General features: G+C 36.5%; 3 protein-coding genes across 4 annotated transcripts; 2 read left to right on the top strand and 1 right to left on the bottom strand.

The window, feature by feature from the left end:
- The first annotated feature begins 11 nt into the window (after positions 1–11).
- LOC106663452 (tRNA pseudouridine(38/39) synthase) lies at positions 12–18,708 on the top strand. 2 transcript variants are annotated; one of them, XM_014388300.2, is made up of 10 exons: positions 12–181; positions 1,755–1,882; positions 3,275–3,476; positions 3,530–3,724; positions 3,791–3,941; positions 4,032–4,179; positions 4,832–4,975; positions 5,044–5,174; positions 6,982–7,040; positions 18,583–18,706. In XM_014388300.2, the coding sequence occupies exons 1-10, from the start codon at positions 95–97 to the stop codon at positions 18,622–18,624; spliced, it is 1,287 nt and encodes a 428-aa protein (XP_014243786.1). In that variant the 5' UTR covers positions 12–94; the 3' UTR covers positions 18,625–18,706. The 2 variants fall into 2 exon arrangements, with proteins under 2 accessions (XP_014243786.1, XP_014243788.1); XM_014388302.2 differs by having other exon boundaries at positions 32–181; positions 3,262–3,476; positions 18,583–18,708.
- On the bottom strand, positions 7,372–9,003 carry LOC106663453 (lethal(2)neighbour of Tid protein). Its single transcript, XM_014388303.2, has one exon. It carries the CDS (start codon positions 8,899–8,901, stop codon positions 7,609–7,611), a length of 1,293 nt encoding a protein of 430 aa, XP_014243789.1. The 5' UTR covers positions 8,902–9,003; the 3' UTR covers positions 7,372–7,608.
- LOC112126103 lies at positions 11,041–14,656 on the top strand. The gene is made up of 2 exons (XM_014388298.2): positions 11,041–11,295; positions 11,530–14,656. Exon 2 carries the CDS (start codon positions 11,728–11,730, stop codon positions 13,840–13,842), a length of 2,115 nt encoding a protein of 704 aa, XP_014243784.1. The 5' UTR covers positions 11,041–11,295; positions 11,530–11,727; the 3' UTR covers positions 13,843–14,656.
- Positions 18,709–18,742: the final 34 nt, after the last annotated feature.

Genomic DNA, 18,742 nt, shown 5'->3' with positions numbered 1-18,742 from the left:
CTTATCAACAAACAACCGCAGTGGCAGGTTCTGCTCTTTACATCTCAGTTCTCTCCCAATCTGGGACTCGTTGAGTTAATTTCCAGGAGAAAAAATGGAAAATTCCGCCAACACGGATCAGATATTGGTGAACAGGTCGAAAACTCTGGAAAAATCTGATCTGATAAATTTCAACCAAGAGGTAATGCCGCCTGGAGCTTTATTGACAGGCAAAAAATTTCGCCTTGTAATATAACTTCATTTATACATATTTTTATATATTACTCAAAGCTTCATGTTTTTTAACGTTTAATAATTGAGTTTTTGTCTAAAAAAGTTTAAAAAATTTAATTTCTAAGGAAAATGAAAAAAAGACAAATAAAATTTGTTTATTGGATTTTTAATTAACATTTCATTATCGCGTATTTCCTCCTCTTGCCTTAATTACATCTAAAAGACGCATCGGTATACTTTCTACCAGCCTGGAAATGACTCTTTGCTGGAGGTTAGCCCGTTCTTCACGAAGAGTCCTTTCAAGATCATGGAGTGTATCAGGAAGTGATGGATTATCTTTTGAGGTTATCCCATAAATGTTCGATGGGCTTCAAGTCTGGAGAACAAACTGGCCAGGCTAAGACCCTGATGTTATGCTGTTGAAGGTAGATGTGAGCGACTTGTGGACAGGCATTATCGTGCTTTACAATAGGATTGTCGCTGATTTCATCTAAGATAGGCAACACACGATGTTCCAAAATTAAATCTACATAGCAAGTGGCCGTCAAAGACTCTAACAACCAACCCTGAGCGACTTGAAATTCCTGCCTACATCACTGAGCTACTCTGAATAGGTTGGCTCTGGAAAAAAATACAAGCTTCGTATCTTTCATTTTGCCTTCGCCACACTCTTTCGTCCATCTGGAGATTGTAGAGCAAATCTACATTCATCTGTAAAAAGTACCAATCGTCCAAAGACCAATGGCTGTGTTCTAGAGAAATGCGAGCCGTGCAACTCTGTGTGTTCTTCAATTCTGGTCTTCTTACGGGGCGAAAATCCATTAGTCCATATTGATTTAATCTTCTTCGAACATTACATTCAGAAATATGGACGCCTTGAACTTCGTGGAACTGACAAACAACAGTAAGGTGCCGGTTTCACAAAATTCTCAAAGTCAAAAAACGGTCTTCCTGTGGTTCTTTTACCCTAGGGGGTCCGGAACCGGCCCTTCTATGGTAGGACCCAGATTCTTGAAAACGTCGTTGAGTTTCGTGGGGACCTTCAATGCAAATAGTCACATACCTAATGGAACGTCCATCCCCAATAAATGCTACCCCACACAACATCCTCAGCACTAAGTCGTATTTTTCAGTTTAAAAATTGAAATTAAGAAAACAGAAATGAAAACTAAACAGTTTATTGTTTCAGTATCCAAATGAGACTGAATAAACATTTGAAATTCTCTAAAAAGTAAACATTTAAAAATCCTTTATCCTTGTTTTGGATTAATGATTAAGTGTGTTTACCTCTAATTGTTATTCTCAATTTAAAACATAGAGTAAACAAACATTTATTGATAAAAACAATGAGACAAATTGCAGGCCGAATTTTCTTTTATTGGATAGAATTTTTTGCCTGACAGTGTATAACAATTTCCATCGTGATAATAGATTAATCACATCAATTATAAAAGATTGTTATAATTTTTTTAAAAAGGATTCCGTCTAAAACAGTAATTTTTCAATTTCGAAACTGATTTTTGAACAAATCTCCTTTTTAGGACTTGATCGAGAAAGTGCTGCAGCTTCAGGCACACAATCTTCAGCTAAGGAACATAGTTGCAAAGCTGAATGGAACACAAAAAGCTCAAGGCGCAAAGAAAGCAACAAAGAAATTTGATTTTGAGAAGTAAATATTTTATCTTTTATTTATTTTAATATTATATTAACAATATTAATATCATATTAATTATATTGTCAATACTCGTTTGTCATTTATCAGCTCACTAGATTTTACCCGCAACTTCAACCAGGTGGGACCCTGTTTTAATGTACATTTCTAATGTGATGCAGAGTGCTAGTGGGGCTTTCTAATGTAAATGTTAATTTGTAGTATAATATTCTCCAATTTTTCTCTTCTTCAGTTCACTTTGGTCTATACATTGTAAAAAATTGTCCAGATGATCCCTTTAGGGATGGGATTTCAAAAAATCCTTTATTAGTGGCTAGCCATTACAGAAATGCATTGTCTAAATTTCAGCGCTTTAGCTCCAGTTGGGTCTGTCTGTTTTCTGTCAGTTGCGGAACTGTTTTATACGTATAGATTTGATAGTTAGTTGATTATTTTGGTTTGTGACCGAGTATTTCACCATCTTCAAAAAGTCTTGTGACTAGATGGCAGTATACGAGAGTGTATTAAATATAAACGGGACTTTAAAAAAATTCTAACTTTATTTTATTAATCTTACAAAAATTGATTATTTTTCTACATATTCTCCTTCCCTAGAAATACATTTTCCCCATGGATTGAGTTGATGTTTGGTGAAAAATGTATTGTAAAGTGGTTCTGACCCGAGTCAAAAACGAAAGGATGTCCTGGGAACATGTGGAATTGTCGGGGCCCAGGTTTCTGCTGCTAGGGGGGGGTTCCTTGGCTGTGGCTGCTCGCTTCCCGGCCAGAAAGCTTTTTGAAGCAGAAAAGAAGATCCAGAGCAGTCGCCTTTATAATTTATATTTAAAAAAAGCCCTCCTGCAATGCAGGAATCACTTTACTTTTTTGTTTAAAATAATTTATGGATACTGGTGGTGTTACTATATAAAAATTAAACATTAATTAAAATAAAATTTAAAGTATATTTTGTTTTGCATACCCTCATACAGATTCTTTACATTGTAATATTAAAATTATAATAATTAATAACTTAATCACTTTGGTTTTTGTACAATTTAAAGTGTATTTTCCTGTAGAGCCCACTTATGAAAAAGTTCATCAACCAAATATACCATACAGGCTAGAAAAAAATAGAAAAATTAAACTTTTGATCTCAATTTGAATTTTTTATGATTTTTTAAAATATTATTAATAAAGGAAAGCAAGCCCCTTTTCAGTATGTCATTTCTTGACTTACAGGGTTATTTCTGTAATAAAACGTTCATAAAGAGAAAAGATTTGTCACAAATTGTGAAACACACTGGTCGGCTATTTAAATTTAAATCTGTTTGTTAGTTTTTCAATAAAAAGCAGTCACAATTACATTTGTAAATTTGAAATTAAATTATTTGATACAGTGTTTATTTTAAGGTGTCCAAAAATCCATGTAGCGTTTAAACTACTTTACCTTGGATGGAATTACCAAGGGTATGCGTGTCAAGAAGACAGCCCTGAAACTGTTGAACACCATTTAATCAAAGCTTTGTTAAAATGCCAACTGATACAAAGTCGTGATACCAGCAACTATCATAGGTGCGGCAGGACTGACAAAGGCGTCAGCGCTTTCGATCAGGTAACTCTTTATCATAATTTGCCCACGTTTGACTTATTATTTTGCCATCGCAGGTAGTGTCTATCACAGTGAGAGCAGCTGAAGAAGGAAAGCCACCGATAAATTACTGCAAGATCTTAAATCGCCTACTTCCAGAGAACATTAGAATCATAAGCTGGGCCCCAGTTCATTCAGAATTCAGCGCTCGATTCAGTTGCAACAAAAGGATGTATAGATACTATTTTCCAAAGTCTAATTTAGATTTAAAGGTAATATAAATAATAATGTATTATTTTTTAAAAAGTAAATTATTAAGACAGGTTTTTTCTAAACAGAAAATGAACGAGGCAGCACAACATTTAGTCGGTGTACACGATTTTCGCAACCTTTGCAAAATGGATGTAGCTAACGGTGTGACCAACTTTATAAGGTCTATAGAGAAAGCGACCGTATCAGAAATAAACGATAGGAGCGGATATTTTAATGGTTAAATCACTGTTATAGCCAATGTACAAATAGGGTTGCTTGAATGTTAAAAGTTTTGTTATTTTATTTTTCCTCCATTTATTATTGTAGGATATGAGATGTGCCAACTAGAATTGATCGGAAAAGCATATTTATGGCATCAGGTGAGATGTATTATGGCGGTGTTACTACTTGTTGGACGAGGACTTGAAGAACCCCGTATAATTGCTGAACTGTTGGATACTGATAAAAATACAAGGCATGTAGTTATAATTTTAATTAAAATGTTGAATAATAGCAAAATAATATGCAAAAAAAAATTGTCAGTGACAGAGAAAAAATCCGCTTGCTTAAAAACGGTTTTAACAGATTATCATACTTTATGCACATTTTCAAACCATTTTAAATTGTTTATTTCAAATTCACTTGTGCATTTTTATTCTATAAATGTTTTAATATAATAATAATTTTATCGGTCAAAAACAGGCTGGCTTCAACCAGAATCTAATCCAATTTTTTTTATAACTGTGTGGCTATGCCTGTTTGGTGTAGGTTCATTTTTGTGGCTACAATCCTATAATTGGTGTTTCAGCATCTTTGTGTCAGTCATGTGGAATTTTTTTTCCATTTTTTTTTTTTTTGTTTTTTTTTAAATAAAACTAAACTACATATATAACTATAAACCATACAAACATTTATAACAATAAAAAAATTAGTATGAAAATGCTAAAATACTTCATCCTACAATAATTGGTCAGCCATTAAATTAATAGATAAAATGGTAAAAGAAAAAATTCTGTTCTTGTCAAAGCTGCCGTACAAATTTGGACTTAAAACTTGCAGGCTGATAAAAATTACTACTGTACCAAAAAAAAAAAAACCTAATTGCTCAGGTAGTTTTTCCGTTTTAGAAAGCCGCAGTATGCTCTAGCAAATCCAATAGGCCTGAACCTTTATAAATGCTACTTTGATGAAGTAGACTGGACAATCGACCCAGAAGAATTGACGAACGTAGTGGGATGTCTCCAAAGGCTTTGGACAGAACACAAAATCAAGTCTAAAAATTTTATTTTTTTGTTAATTTCATAGTTTATTATTTCTTAATTATATTTTAAAATTGCAGGGCGACACAAATCGAATCGATGATAACGGACTTGGAGAAATTCGTGCCGGAACAAATTTTCGAACAAAATGCAATAATTGTTAAAAGAGAATCTCGCCAGTATAAACAATTACTTGACAGGCATAAATGTAGTAAGTTAATTTTTAGAATAGTTCAATTTAACTAAATTTTTCCTCACATTTTAGTACCCAGAGCCATCACGCTCACTCCAATCTTTACTCAGGTACAGCAAGTGTGATTTGTACCAGTCTATTCACTTTTAGACAGAATTTTAAAGAAGCAGTGTGTTGCTGGGTAAATGGGTCAATTTTTTCCCCCTACTGTCACTAATACTAAAAATAAAAACTTAAACAGCCCACTGCTTTTACTATTCTCCTACTGAACTTGAATCTAAAAGTAAAGCAAGAAGAGCACGATAGCACACTCTCAGTACCTCATGTACAGAAACAAAAAGAGCTGTATCAATTGATGGCTGTCTTTCCCCCCCCCCCCAACATGGTAACATAGGTCTGGGCAATTTTTTTTTCTTTTCAGCCTAGCTTGCTAAGGCCCTGTGCATAATTTTTTTTACATTTTACATAATAAATAGGCATAAATATCTTTACAACAATGTTTTCTCTGATGAACCAATAAATTTGAGTAATTTTTTTTCTTCTTAAAAGCATGGATTTAAGTTGAGCAGCCCAGGTGGATCTTTGGCCAAGAATAGGTGTAGCATAAAATCCATAACCCAAGTCCTAGGTATGCCACATCTACCATCCATGATGGTCTGCAATAGTTTAGGACCTGAAGTCTCAATGGAAAGTAGTGGTCAACAGCTAGAGACGATTGTTTTATCGTTTTATTGTTGCTGTTACCACACTACCAATGTATTGATAGGTAGTCAACTCCAAACGGTACATAATGTAAGTGTGGGCTTTAAAACAGTCATTAGCTTCTTGAGAATAGCCTACTCTCTAGTCGTCCTGCATCAGGATTATTCACAAATCAGCATCTTTCTTGGACAACAGGGTGTGTTGAGAGTGCCAGTTTGGTCTGTGGCAATAAAATAACCACAACGGTGTATAGAGAAAATATGGAGAACGATTTGCTTCATGTGCCATCCTTTTCAAGACGTTACATGTGGAATGAACGTCCATGCCCGTACCTACTGATTATCATACGGAATGGTACTGCACTAAGGTATATCGAGGAAAATCTTCTGGAAGCTGTGTCCCATTCACTACATTTGAGACAAATTTGTTTTAATGCTCAACCGTATGAAGTTGAATTGTCACTCATTGCTTGGAGTGTATTGTATGGATTATCACAATGAATTGGCCAGCACGTTCTGCTGTCATGAATTTAAGTCAAGAAGACTTATGCTGCATGATAAAGAGATGGGTTAGATATCGTTAATTGCCTCTAACAAGCATTGAATAGCATCAAACCGCTCTTCTTGGAAAATGGGTTTCTGTATCACAATAAGAAATTCAATTGCTTATTTTCTCAATACCTAGGATACGTAAGGTTCTCCGCAAGTTCAGAGGATGTGTTACATGTTATTAAGAACAAAACTAGATAATAAATTGTTAGTTAAATTTTAATCTATCACTAAGTGATTACCGGTATTTTGGTGAATTTTATTTTAAACCGTCATAAGTAAATAGGTTTTGTTAAAGCTCATGCATTTCTGATCTTGTTTACATTAAAATAGGTACCAAGTAGTTAATTTAACAATAAAAAATATGTAAATAAACAACAAAATTTGAGTGTCAGGTTTTTTTTTCTTTGGGCGGATATGCCTACTGAAACGTGGGGGAAAATCATACTTTTTTAGGGATTATATTAAAGTAAAAAAATGAACAATTTATTTAATGTTATTATAAACATTCCAACAATTCACTCTATAATAATTTATTTACAGATAAATAACATTTGACAATTTTTCTGTTTTAGATAGTCTTGAAGATAGGATTGAGCATTATGTTAAAAAACGTAAACTAGATATTAAAAAGGTATGATTTTTATATACATATAACAATAATTTTTTATAATTATTTTTGGTAAATAGTTTCTTTTCCTTTTTGATTCATACAAACTTTTAAGGCAATATGAGATCACAGTATTTTTCACAACAATTGTAAAAACATTGATTAAACCAAAATATTCAACAATTAAAATGCCTAACATTTTTTTAAATTATTTAAAACTAAAAGTATAAGTTTTTTGTCAGCATTAGCTTTACCTCAAAAATATACTTTATTATGATCAAAGTATGATGTATGTGGTCTAGATATTTTTTTATTCTCAATTTGTTTTTTATGATTCATTATTGACAAACAAGAGAATACATCAATTTTCATATATTTGTTAATTCATTGTCAAAATTGTAGAAAATTTGTAAATACATTTTTAATATTTTAATTGGATCAAAAAAAGTTTAAATACAAAAAATTGTTTTTCAAGGTAGAATTTTTTCTTATCCCTTCTCTCTGTTTTCACGATAAAAAATTCAATATTTGAAATTACGTTGTGAATTTAGGGATGAACTTTGTATTTTTAAAACACTTTAGGGGGTAATAATTAATCAGTTTTTATATTGGCAGTTGTAGTCTTGTACAAATTGTGTAAAATGATCAAGTGGGACAAATGGAGTACACCGCTTGAGAAATATGTAGACGGATAAGTGTTCCAAGCCATTTCTATCAAGCCCAACAGCATGAGTTTCATCGACGTTGAAAGCCTTGTTGACCAGAGCAAGTATGGGAGGGTGTGGTAATACCAGACGTAAAACTGGTAATGTAACGACCTGCTCAATGCGACGCCGATAAAATTGCAAAGGAACAACGGCAGGATGAAGAGCTGCGCCGCAGACCCCATGTCGATTTTTGGCTGGTTTTTCTTCTTACCGAGATCCGATTCTATACACTTGAGTCTCGCGAAACTGTTCAAATAGGTACAACCGACTTTGAAAAACAGGCACAGGGTAAAAATATGAGCGAAAAGAAGGCCGAGGTGGAACAAAGGGTTGACAAAGACGCTTTCAGGAAGAAACCTCCAATTCACAGTCCACTCGTGGAGGAACACCCTGCCTAAGTCGAATGAACCTTTTAAGTACGAATATGGGTTTGTTAAGAGAAAAGGCAGTCCGAGGACAAACTGGACAGTCGCACAAATCCCAAGCTGGTATATTGTGTCTTTTAAACCTAAACTTGTTAAATAAGCAAGAAGCAGACCCGGTGCGAATAAAAGTATATTCATCTTGACAGAAACCGCCAGGCTGTAAAAGAGACTTCCCAATGACCATCTACTCTCTAAAAACAAATTAAAAGACGCATACAACAACAACATTGCTATCGGATCGTTGAACAGCCTGAGCATGAAAATCGAATGGATCCTGTAAGAAGTGAGGGACATTATTGCTAAAACATAACCAGGGACTTTCTTGGTTTTTATGTAAATCCTGAAAACAAGAGAGAGAAAGAGTAAATAGAATATGACAAAAGCGTACTGCCCTAGCCTGATGTCAGACCCTTTGTCCGTAAGGTAGTGAAGGGCGGAATAGAAGTAAACGAATCCTGCTGGGTAGACGAGTGGGCCGGTGTCTCCTTTGAGGAGAGCATAGTCGCTGGTGCCATTGAGGAAGCCCTCCACTTCTTGCATGTACGCCTTCCAATCTATCTCCGTATATTTGACGTTATGGACGACCATGAGGCTAACGAATAACTCTGCGACGAGGAGGAGCACAGAGACGAAGGCGAGGTAGTCCGTGGAGAGGACGATAGACTTCGCGAAGCCCAAGCTGCCGTACTTCGCCAAGCATTGCTGAACAGTCTGAAAAAGAGAAGGCTTGCGTTTCTGCAAGCTTTTCCCCATTTTACACGACGTGCGGTCGGTGTTGGATAAGTCTATTTTTAAAATTTAGAGGGCCAGATGGAGGTTTCAACACGTTGGAAGGACGACCCTGAAGGGTGACTCCATTCCAACTGGTGATAACAGTCACGAGGTCTTACGACACCCACGGTGAGTTCCAGAATAGGAAAAGTAGAGAATACGTTTACAAACTCAATTTTTTTTTATTAATAGTATTTGGTAATACATAAACGTACAATTGACATAAACATTGACAACCAACGCCAATTCTCAATGAACCCATCTTCCTATACACACTGGTACCCGAACCAAAACCGACGCAAAATATCACAGATATTCATTCAACGCTTTACAATTGTATTCACTACATCCCAACATCTATGAACCCCAACACACTAACACCTACTGGAACAATTTGACATCCCTGTCACTTAGTCCCTACCTCCTAAAATTTCTTGGCAAGGGGATAATACTAATTACTACTCGAAGTATTAGTATCGGCTCCAACCTTAACAACACCCGGTCACTAAAGTGTAGCTCCGATGTGAAGATCTGAGAACAATTGTAGTGACAGAAAAACGCGCTGAACAGAACACCCTACTCCTCATCATGCAAATTGATCTCAACCATTGGAGAGGAGCTGTGTGGTGATCACCTAACTATACCAAGTTAATCCACTAGGTGTCACCAGAGCTTGAGCTATGGTTTCGTTTTCCACGCTGCTGCATTGCTAGAAATAAGCAGAAGCTCAACTTGTTTATTTCCGACTCGTCGACAAGGTCTCAATTTTCGCTAATGGAGCAAATCGTCAGCACTAGCTGCAACAATATGATAACTCCCAGCATTTATCTCTACTTCTCAACAGCCGACGTGGCTACTACCTGCTGAACGAGTCATCGCGTCTTGAGTCTACTAACTCCTGCTGCATCAACCATCGGCTCCACTCATGACACCGCCCCTTTGCAGGAACACCCAAAATGCCGGGCCACTGTGACTCCGATGTGAAGATCTGAGAACAATTTTAGTGACCGGGATGAACGTGCTGTACTGTACTGAACACATTTCTCTTCATCATTAGCCTGCTGCTTTGAGAGGCTCAACCACTGGGTGGAGCTATGCGGTGGCCACCTACTGACGACTCATCGACATCCGTCCATGGGCTTCGATATCAGCTCTCCTATAACACAGGCTCGTCTCAGGGTCATCAGAACGGACTCTTGTTGATGAAGCTAGTGTTGACGACTTGTTCCATTAGTGAGAATTGAATCCTATCGACGAGTCTGAAATAACCAGGTTGAGTACGTTCTTATTTAAAAACCACATTGAAAAATGAAACCATATCCTTTTCCAAATAAACTAAGTATCAGGGCAAAACTCTTGAACCAAAAGCTACCAGCTTTAAATTAGATGTGAATGAGTATTCAGTATTGCCTGGCTTTCCTTTTATTCCTCCCTTGCGCACAGAAATCTATTGAATGGATCTCAGCTTAGAAAATTAATGGTATAGGATTTAGATGTCTTGCTAGGTCAAAATTTGGGCCTTTGACTCTTGCCCTCAACGTCCGCCAATTCGTTTCGGCATTTCGCCATCTTGAGTAGATGGACAGGGTTATAAGCAGGGTGAGGCAAGTCGCACCCACCATCATATGCGATCGATGTGCGATAGGGCTGCGAGTTTGCTTAAATTCTTCTTTAACCAAAATGATAGATTTCAATTTTATTATCTGAATTTGAAACCTGAAATGTAGACAGTGTTAAATTTTTCTCTTTGTAACTTTATTCTTGAGGTGGTTCTCTTCGTCTGCTTATGGAACAACCATGTCATATATTTTTTTTGTGTTATATTGTTCATCATGAGATCATAGATATTTGCATGTAATTATGGTGGGAATTGGTCGCTTCTTTTGTCGGTTGTCTTTTTTTTTTCCGAGGACAAATGACATCGGGCATTTCATAGTGGAGAGTCATCTTCCTGTTTCCAACTGATGGAGGTCCTTGTTCCGGATTGTACGTCTAGTTGGGGTAAGTTTCACAAGCGGCGCTCCAATCCAATTAGAAAGGTGGATTTTTTGCTTTAAATCCCCTTTATTAATAGTTTTTTACTTTTCACTTTAATTTTATTAAAGATATTGTTAATTCGGTTGGACTCGGCGTTTATTTTTAAACATGGGCTTATAATAAAAATGGAATTGGCTTGATTTTCTCAATGGGCACTCGGAGTAAAAGGGAGTTTTGGACGTCCTAGAGATTCTCTGCCAATGTTAATTGTGTGTCGAGAGCATAATGGCTACCCTTTAGTTTTTCACTCCGTGCCCAGTTTATTTACGCTTCGTCGTAAATAGTTATGAGTTTGTTGCCGAGGATTGGCCGAAGATACCGAATCGGATTATGAAAAAGGTAAATGTGACAGTGGAACCGAGTGAAACGTTATTCGGTTCAGAGTGTGGTTTATGATTCTTTTGTTGGTGCTCTCTCCCGTAGTTAAATGGCCGTAGGTCTACGTTCTAAGAATTGACGATTTGTCGGATCGTTTTTCAAAATATCCTAGTGATCCTGGTCCGATATTGTGTATTGTGGATGTTAAATGTGTTTCTTTTGTTATTAAAAAGTTGGTTTTTGTCTGTTTTAAAGGTGTGAGGAAAAATGGGTCAGCCGAGTCAATGGAGTCCGCGGAGTCAGATTTGTGGAAGTGCGTTTGAAATCGACTCGATGATGTGAGAGGAGCGGCTTTACACCCTGGCCCGACTTGGAGGCCTACGAGGAGAAAGAATGCCGACGGTCGTCGAATGTGCCGTTTTTCTGTGATCGATCCGTTTGTTGTTATTGACGATGTCCGCCTCGAGCCCAGTTATGCAAGGTTTTAGAAAGAGCCGTTTGAAGAGGACGTCCGACGTGGCGATGTTCTTCCTCGCGTTCGTCTTCATTTTCTTCGGCCCGGCCGACTCGGAAGAGAATTTCGCCAGCGTCATGGCATCGGACAAACGAGCTCTCGACAGTGAAACGAGTGAAGTTTTCAATAAGACTCTTGCGTCGAAAGACAGTTCGAAATTTTATTTGCGGGGAGCCCGAACGCCTCCGACCCCACCGACGCGTGTCATACCCTCATATTCGCCTCCGGGACGCGTTTTCACTCCGCCGTTGCCCCCGGCAGTCGAGACGTACCCGTTTTCGAATAAAGCCATCCTCAGGAGCAGCAATTCGGATTCGGTGAACATGGGCAACCGGCGGCCGATCCCTCCACCGCCTCCGCCGTTCAAGCTCTCGCCCGAGGAGCTCATCCCGATCAGGCCGCCCGACCTGCCTCCCAGGGACTCAAAGAAGAAGACTCTCAACACGCCCAGCTTCAAAAAAGTCCCGGATGCTTCCACGTACACTGAGACTTCCAGCACGACGACGTCGAACACTCGTATAAACGACACGTTCGACTTCGTCCCGATTCTGCCTTATCCCAGCGTTTCCAGGATCCTGTCCGGTGGGAGCGGGAGGAAGCACGACAGCCTTCAGGACATCTTGGAACGAACCAGGCTTGAGCACGATAAAGAGCCTCGTACCATAAAGCAGAACAAGGTCAAGTCGTTAGTCCCACCGGTCAAAGTGGAAGAGCCTGAGAAAAAGGTCAAGGAAGAAGAGGAAGACGAGGAGGATGATGAAGAAGAGGACGAAGAAGAAGAAGTGGTGGAGACGCCTAAAGAACCTCCTCGCAGGGAAGATAAAGTGAAGGAACCGCCTGCCCCACAGCCGACGGAGCCGCCAAAATGGGGCGAAGAAGCTCAGAAGCAAGAAGTGACTGAAGACGGTGTGGAATCGGAGGCAGCTCATCAACCCGAGAGACAAGAGCCTCGGACGAGGCACGTACTGGGTATAGCTTGGGACATTCATGTATATTTAATTGCGACGTTATTTGCCCTTCTTGCCCTTTGCTCTCTAATAAATATTGTTAGACTGACCTATTATAAGCATTTGCTGAGCCGAGGGTATTTCCTCTCTGTCCATGGTATTTTATTGATTATAGGGTGCATGCGGAGTTTTTACTTATTCTACGATGCTTATAATATCAACAATACGTTACCGATCGAAGTGTCGAACCTCTTGATGCACATGGTGTTCCCGTTGCTCACTTCCGCCTTTTCCATTCTGTTTCTTTTCCTTTTGACTGCGGCGGAAGTCAAAGCAATGAACAACAGGATACAGAGGGTTTCGTTCTTGGCGGTTTTTATAGTTTTGTACTTAGCGGTCAGCTTCAGCATCCATTTTTACGCTAAGGAGACACCCTACTCGGTACTGCTGCCTTTGATATGTCAATGTATATTCATTATATTGTGTGTAGGGCTAGGCCTTGCATATTTGTATCTGTACAAAAGTCTTTCACAGTCGTGTGTCCAGAAGGCAGGCCATATGTACAGCACTGAAGGCGAAAGGTGGAGTTTGGCGCATGCGGTGCGTGTGACACTCGCAACGGCCATGCTGAGTCTCCTCATGGCTGCAGTCCACCTTTATGGCATGCTCGGCGATTACGAGGTCCTCACCAAAGACAGACCTCAACCTTGGCTCTGGTGGGGATTCCAGTTATCGGTGCGGGTCATAGAGATATCGATGTGCGCCCTCTTGGCATGGGCTGGCATGCAGAGGGACACGACCACACTCCCAGAACAGCCGGCCAGTGTCGAAGATATTTACCCAGCCATTTGCACGACAAACCAAGCTTACACTATGAGGTCGACCAAGCACTACGATGACACTTTCCCTCTCAACAGCCTACACACTCACAGCCACACCGCCGAAAGGCGGTCCATTAAAAAACATCCATCCCTAGATCGTAGACTCCAACCTTCGCCGTCCATGTTAGTCGCTGAAAACGGATTCGTCCGATTTCGCACGATAGCGGATGCGGAATTGCCCGATGACGCTTATGCGACTGCCAACAGCATTCATGAGTTTGCGTGAAAACCTTAAAATCTTTACCTTGTAGATGTTCCTGTAGTTGATGTTTATAGTGGATACGACATTCCCGCTATTATGTGATTTTAACAAGTGGTTTAACTACTACTGCTGTATTTTAGAAATCAAAGCTTAGGTTTATATTATATATATAATAAAAAAAATCTTTTATTGGTCCTGTCTGACCGAAATCAGAGTCTGATATATTTGTAAAATATTTGGTCCCTTTTAAGAGTAATTGCGTATCACTGTCGATGTTTAAACAAAAAAATTTAATGTACTGATCTTAATTTTTTTTACTTTTTTACTGCTTAGGTTTTGTTGAATATTTTACAAAATTTAGTTCGCCCAAAATGCACTGTCTAGGTAGAACCTTAGAGGGAGAAAGAAACAACTGAGATGGTCTTGTCTTCTCTTTCGTCCAGTTATTTATTAACTTTTACTTTCCGAAGCTTTAAAAAAAACAGTAAGAACGATAACATACTACTGTGAACTCCAGACAAATTTTTAATTTTTTTTTTCTTACTGTGGATACGATAAAATTTTGCATATATCTAGAATATAAAAGAATTTCCCTCAAAAGTTGATTTGCACCGTTAGGCGGGGTTGCCATGTAAAAAATTATAAAAGCTTTAAATTTATATTATTTATTTACATTCTTTAAATGTCTCTTCTTTTTAAAGGAATGCTCATCGATTAATTAACACTTATTACAAATAATTATCGTTAAATATATTTAATTTAATATTTAAAAATTATCACATTCCACCTATAGTTAAGTAGTTATATAATAAAATATATTGTCACTATATGAAATAAATTAATAAGTATAAAACAAAAATAATACCAATCTAATGTTGTTTGATTAATAAAAAAATAAGTTTAAAAGAAATTTGACTTAAAAAATGATAGAAATATAATTTACAGCATAAAGTTGCAGCATATTAACAAAATGCATGTTTATTTAACTTTTGGCCCGACTTTTTATAAATTGATTTTTTTACACTTAATTTTTTTGTTGCTGTGATAAAATTTAATAAAACCGTATAAAAGACTTATTTGTGATAATAAACAGTTATTGAAGTACGATTGTTGAGTAAAATTAATAGATCAACACAGAAACTGCACACTTTTGTCAGATATTTTGAGCATTCCTTACGATACTGTGATAAGAGATGATGTGACGTTGAGTCGATTTTTACGATGTGTCCGCTTCGTCTTTTTTTTTTCTTTCTATTTTGTACTTTGCCTCCTAAGCGTGCAAAAAAACATAAAAGTGCCATTGTTTTTGTTGAACTAAACTCACCTAATTATTTTTAAGCTTTTTGTTTTGTATACAACGACTTTTTTAAATTTGTTTAAAATGTAAATATCTTTTTTTATATTTAGCCAGAGAGTGGAAAAAAAAGACGCTGTACTTATATAAAATAAATTTTTGCGGGTAATTCTGTCGGAGGAAATAAGTTGGTATTGGAGAGGTACTTAAATTCAAATTTCTTCTCTAAAAAATATGCAATTTTTTATCTTTTAAATAATTTGTCTGGACTAATTTGTATGATCTGAATGTCTGATAACAATAAGCTGTGAATAATAAATGACAAGTATTATTGAACGATATTAATAATATAAATATAAATATACTTATATATTTAAAAGACAAAAAGTTATAAAAGCTGTACACTACAATTTTGAAAATGCGAAAACTAAAAAATTGAGCAAAAAAAGTTGAAAGTAAATATTGTCAGTGTATATTTGTTAATTATAATTAAGCATAATGCTTGAAAAATAATTAAAAAAGGTTGATATATACGAAAATTCTTTCCAATCCTGTTAAAAAGGGAATATCTTTGGCTCCAATTAATTATTACATAGCCAATAACTCAACCCAATTTGGTTGTGGGATTTCCGCCCATTTATAAATATATATATAAATAAATATAAATAATTCACAGAGATCTATTTATTGTACTAGAGTATAAGATAGAATTTAGAATTGCTTTGCATTTTACTCATGAAAAAAAAATCTAATGATCGTACTTGATATTTGTTTAAGCGTGTATAGATATTAACATAGGAATCTCAGTATTAGACAGTTACTTTTAAAGTTCTCATATTGTATTATAAGCAAACTGTGTTATATTTCTTGGCTATGTACTTAGGATTTGGACAGAGAGTTCCACCGTTGTATAATATTCCCTTGTAGATATTTTCAAAGTCTATGTAGCTGAGGTCATCGTTTTCTGTTTTGTTTATGTACAAGAATGTTTAAAAAAACAAAATAGAAATTCATGTATGTCAAATGTTTGTAGATATCCTAAATGCACTTATAAAAAATATGTTTTTAGCTTTATGTATCTTTTGTACATTTTCTTTTGTATTTTTTTATTGTAATCAACTAATAACAGACGAACAAAAATGTTTAAGCTTTAGCTATAGAACATTTCATGTACATGTATTTCTTTTAAATAAAAAGTACTGTATGTATGGCTAAAAATTGGAAAAGAAAATTCAATGTTTAAATGTCATACTCATGGGAAATTTTTATTTTAAGCATTCTAATTATTTACAGGACAAAAGAATTCACACCGTCTGAGACAGGCGGTGATCTATGTATTTACAAAATTGTACAAATATTTAAAAAAAATATATACCCAATTTATTGGAAGTTAAACTGGAACGTTCATTTCCTTTTGTGTCAATCAAAATATTGGATCGAAGAGAAAGAGCTTTTGATGTGTATTAAATCAGACGGTTATTGGAAAACCATTTTTCCTTCCCATTATTCTCATCATGCCGCAAACCTAAATGGATACTTCTGGAAGGAATGAGATAAGGGAACGACCGGCCGAATTCATCCATATTTATGGCATTCATGAATTACTTATTACAGTCAATCAATTTTGAGCTCACCATTACGATTCCCACTTTCTTACTGGGAGTCAAAAACGTATTGTGTTCCCAATAATAATTGGTTAATCTGAATTCACAAAAATTATACATGAACGTGTTTGTTAAAATTTAAATTAAAAAATCAAAGACTGAGGAGATGGCTTCTGGTCCTAATCTTGCAACAAGAATAAAGCTTGTGGAAAAGTTAAAAAAATTCCATATTTGCTTAGTGGTCATAATTGACTATATTCTTAGATGAAAAGAATGTATAAAGAAAAAATTAAGAATATATTTTTAAGGTATGAATATTTTGTCAACGATATTACCCGTCATTTATTAGAAATTAATAAATTTTTCATTTATTTTGAACAACTAGTTTATTTGATTTTTATTTGAAAAGGTGTATACAATGTTACAAGACGACCTAATTTCTTTGAGTGGTGTATCAAAGATTATTTAAGATAAATTGGCTATAATCTGGCTTCCTGAGAGCATTGTCGGTTTTTCACAGAAAAATCTACAAATTTAAACATTGTTAAAACCTACTTAAGGTCTTGGTTGAGATAAAAAAGTTGGTATCGTGAACAGGATTCGAACCCACGACCTTCGGCTCAATACGCAGCTGCTCAAACCACTTGAGCTATCATGACTTCGATCCACTCGGACACCAACTCCCCCATCTCAACGTACACCGTTCGAATTTTCCCTCGTTTTGCCATTTTTCAAATGTTTAATCCAGATTCGATTCTCAGCGACTTATGAAGTGGCCATGGGGAGCTGTTAGTGAAATAATTACTTCTTTTAATTAATAAATTAATCCATGTTTGTTTAGTGACCATAATTAATTATTTTTATTCTTTTCTTTAATTAAAGAATATTAATTATTTCAATTAATTATTCTTTTCATGTAAGGTTTTTGGCTGAGATGAAAAATTGGTGTCAGTGGGATTCGAACCCACGACTACGCAGATGCTCTAACCACTTGAGCTATCATAACTTCGATCCACTCGGACACCAACTCCCCCATCTCAACGTGCACCGTTAGAATTTTGTTTTGCCATTTCACTTCACTAACAGCTCACCATGGTCACTACATAAGTCGCTGATAATCGAATCCTGATTGCATGACATTTGAATATATGGTAAAAAGTGGAAAAATTCGTGACTAATTTTTTATCTCAACCAAAAACCTTACATGATTTAAAAAATGTTATTGATCTAATTAGAACTTACAGACAAAATTGTACATTAATTAGTAGTCGGTTCGAAAGCCCATTTGTGAAAGTAATTTTTTTTCTGAACTGTTTTTGCAAAAAATTGGAAATAATAATTAATAAAAAGATTACTAATTAAATAAGAAAAGCCTTAGTATTCTTTCAAACGGGGTGGCTAGTTGATTCAACTAGTTGAACGGATGGGTGTCAAGGAGTGTAACCAGATAGCAAAATGTTTGGAAATCGCCCCAAGGCCCCCAACCCCCTTTACACGGAGACAACTCGTCCGTCGGGCGGGTGGCAAGTGCCGCTCACATTCTCATCCTCGCTCATTGACTCAACGCAATAGCCACTGCTCGGCATTCGTCCTTCACACCAGTCGCCTAGTTGACTCAACTGATTTCACCATGGAAAGCATTGCAATTGCAAGTTTCGATGTGGGGCAGTTCATTGAATACATTCGTATTAGCCCTGCGACATGGGGCATGAGGTATGAGAAGTATAGTGACAAAACTAAAAGAAGCGATGCTTGAAGGGAAACAGCACAACAGTATTTGAGAGAAAGCGCGTTTCCCAATTTTATAACAGATAAACCCACACTTCTCTTTACTGGTTTCCTCCTTTTTTGCTTCTCTTTTTGTAGAAGAACAAGCACACGAAGTGCTCCTGCTTCCTCGGGTTCTAACATCGTACTGACCTTTGTTGGGAAGAGAGGTTGATTCCAGAAGTTGCCTGGTGTGAAAATTGAATCAACTAAACCGTCTCAATGGCAAGCATATTTTCAAACATTTTTATTTCATCAT

This window comes from Cimex lectularius, unplaced genomic scaffold, assembly GCF_000648675.2.
Source record: "Cimex lectularius strain Harlan isolate CLEC.00 unplaced genomic scaffold, Clec_2.1 scaffold2, whole genome shotgun sequence".
Taxonomy (NCBI): Eukaryota; Metazoa; Arthropoda; class Insecta; order Hemiptera; family Cimicidae; genus Cimex; species Cimex lectularius.
The sequence above is the reverse complement of the archived record's forward strand: the minus strand, read 5'-3'. Positions and strand labels throughout refer to the sequence as shown.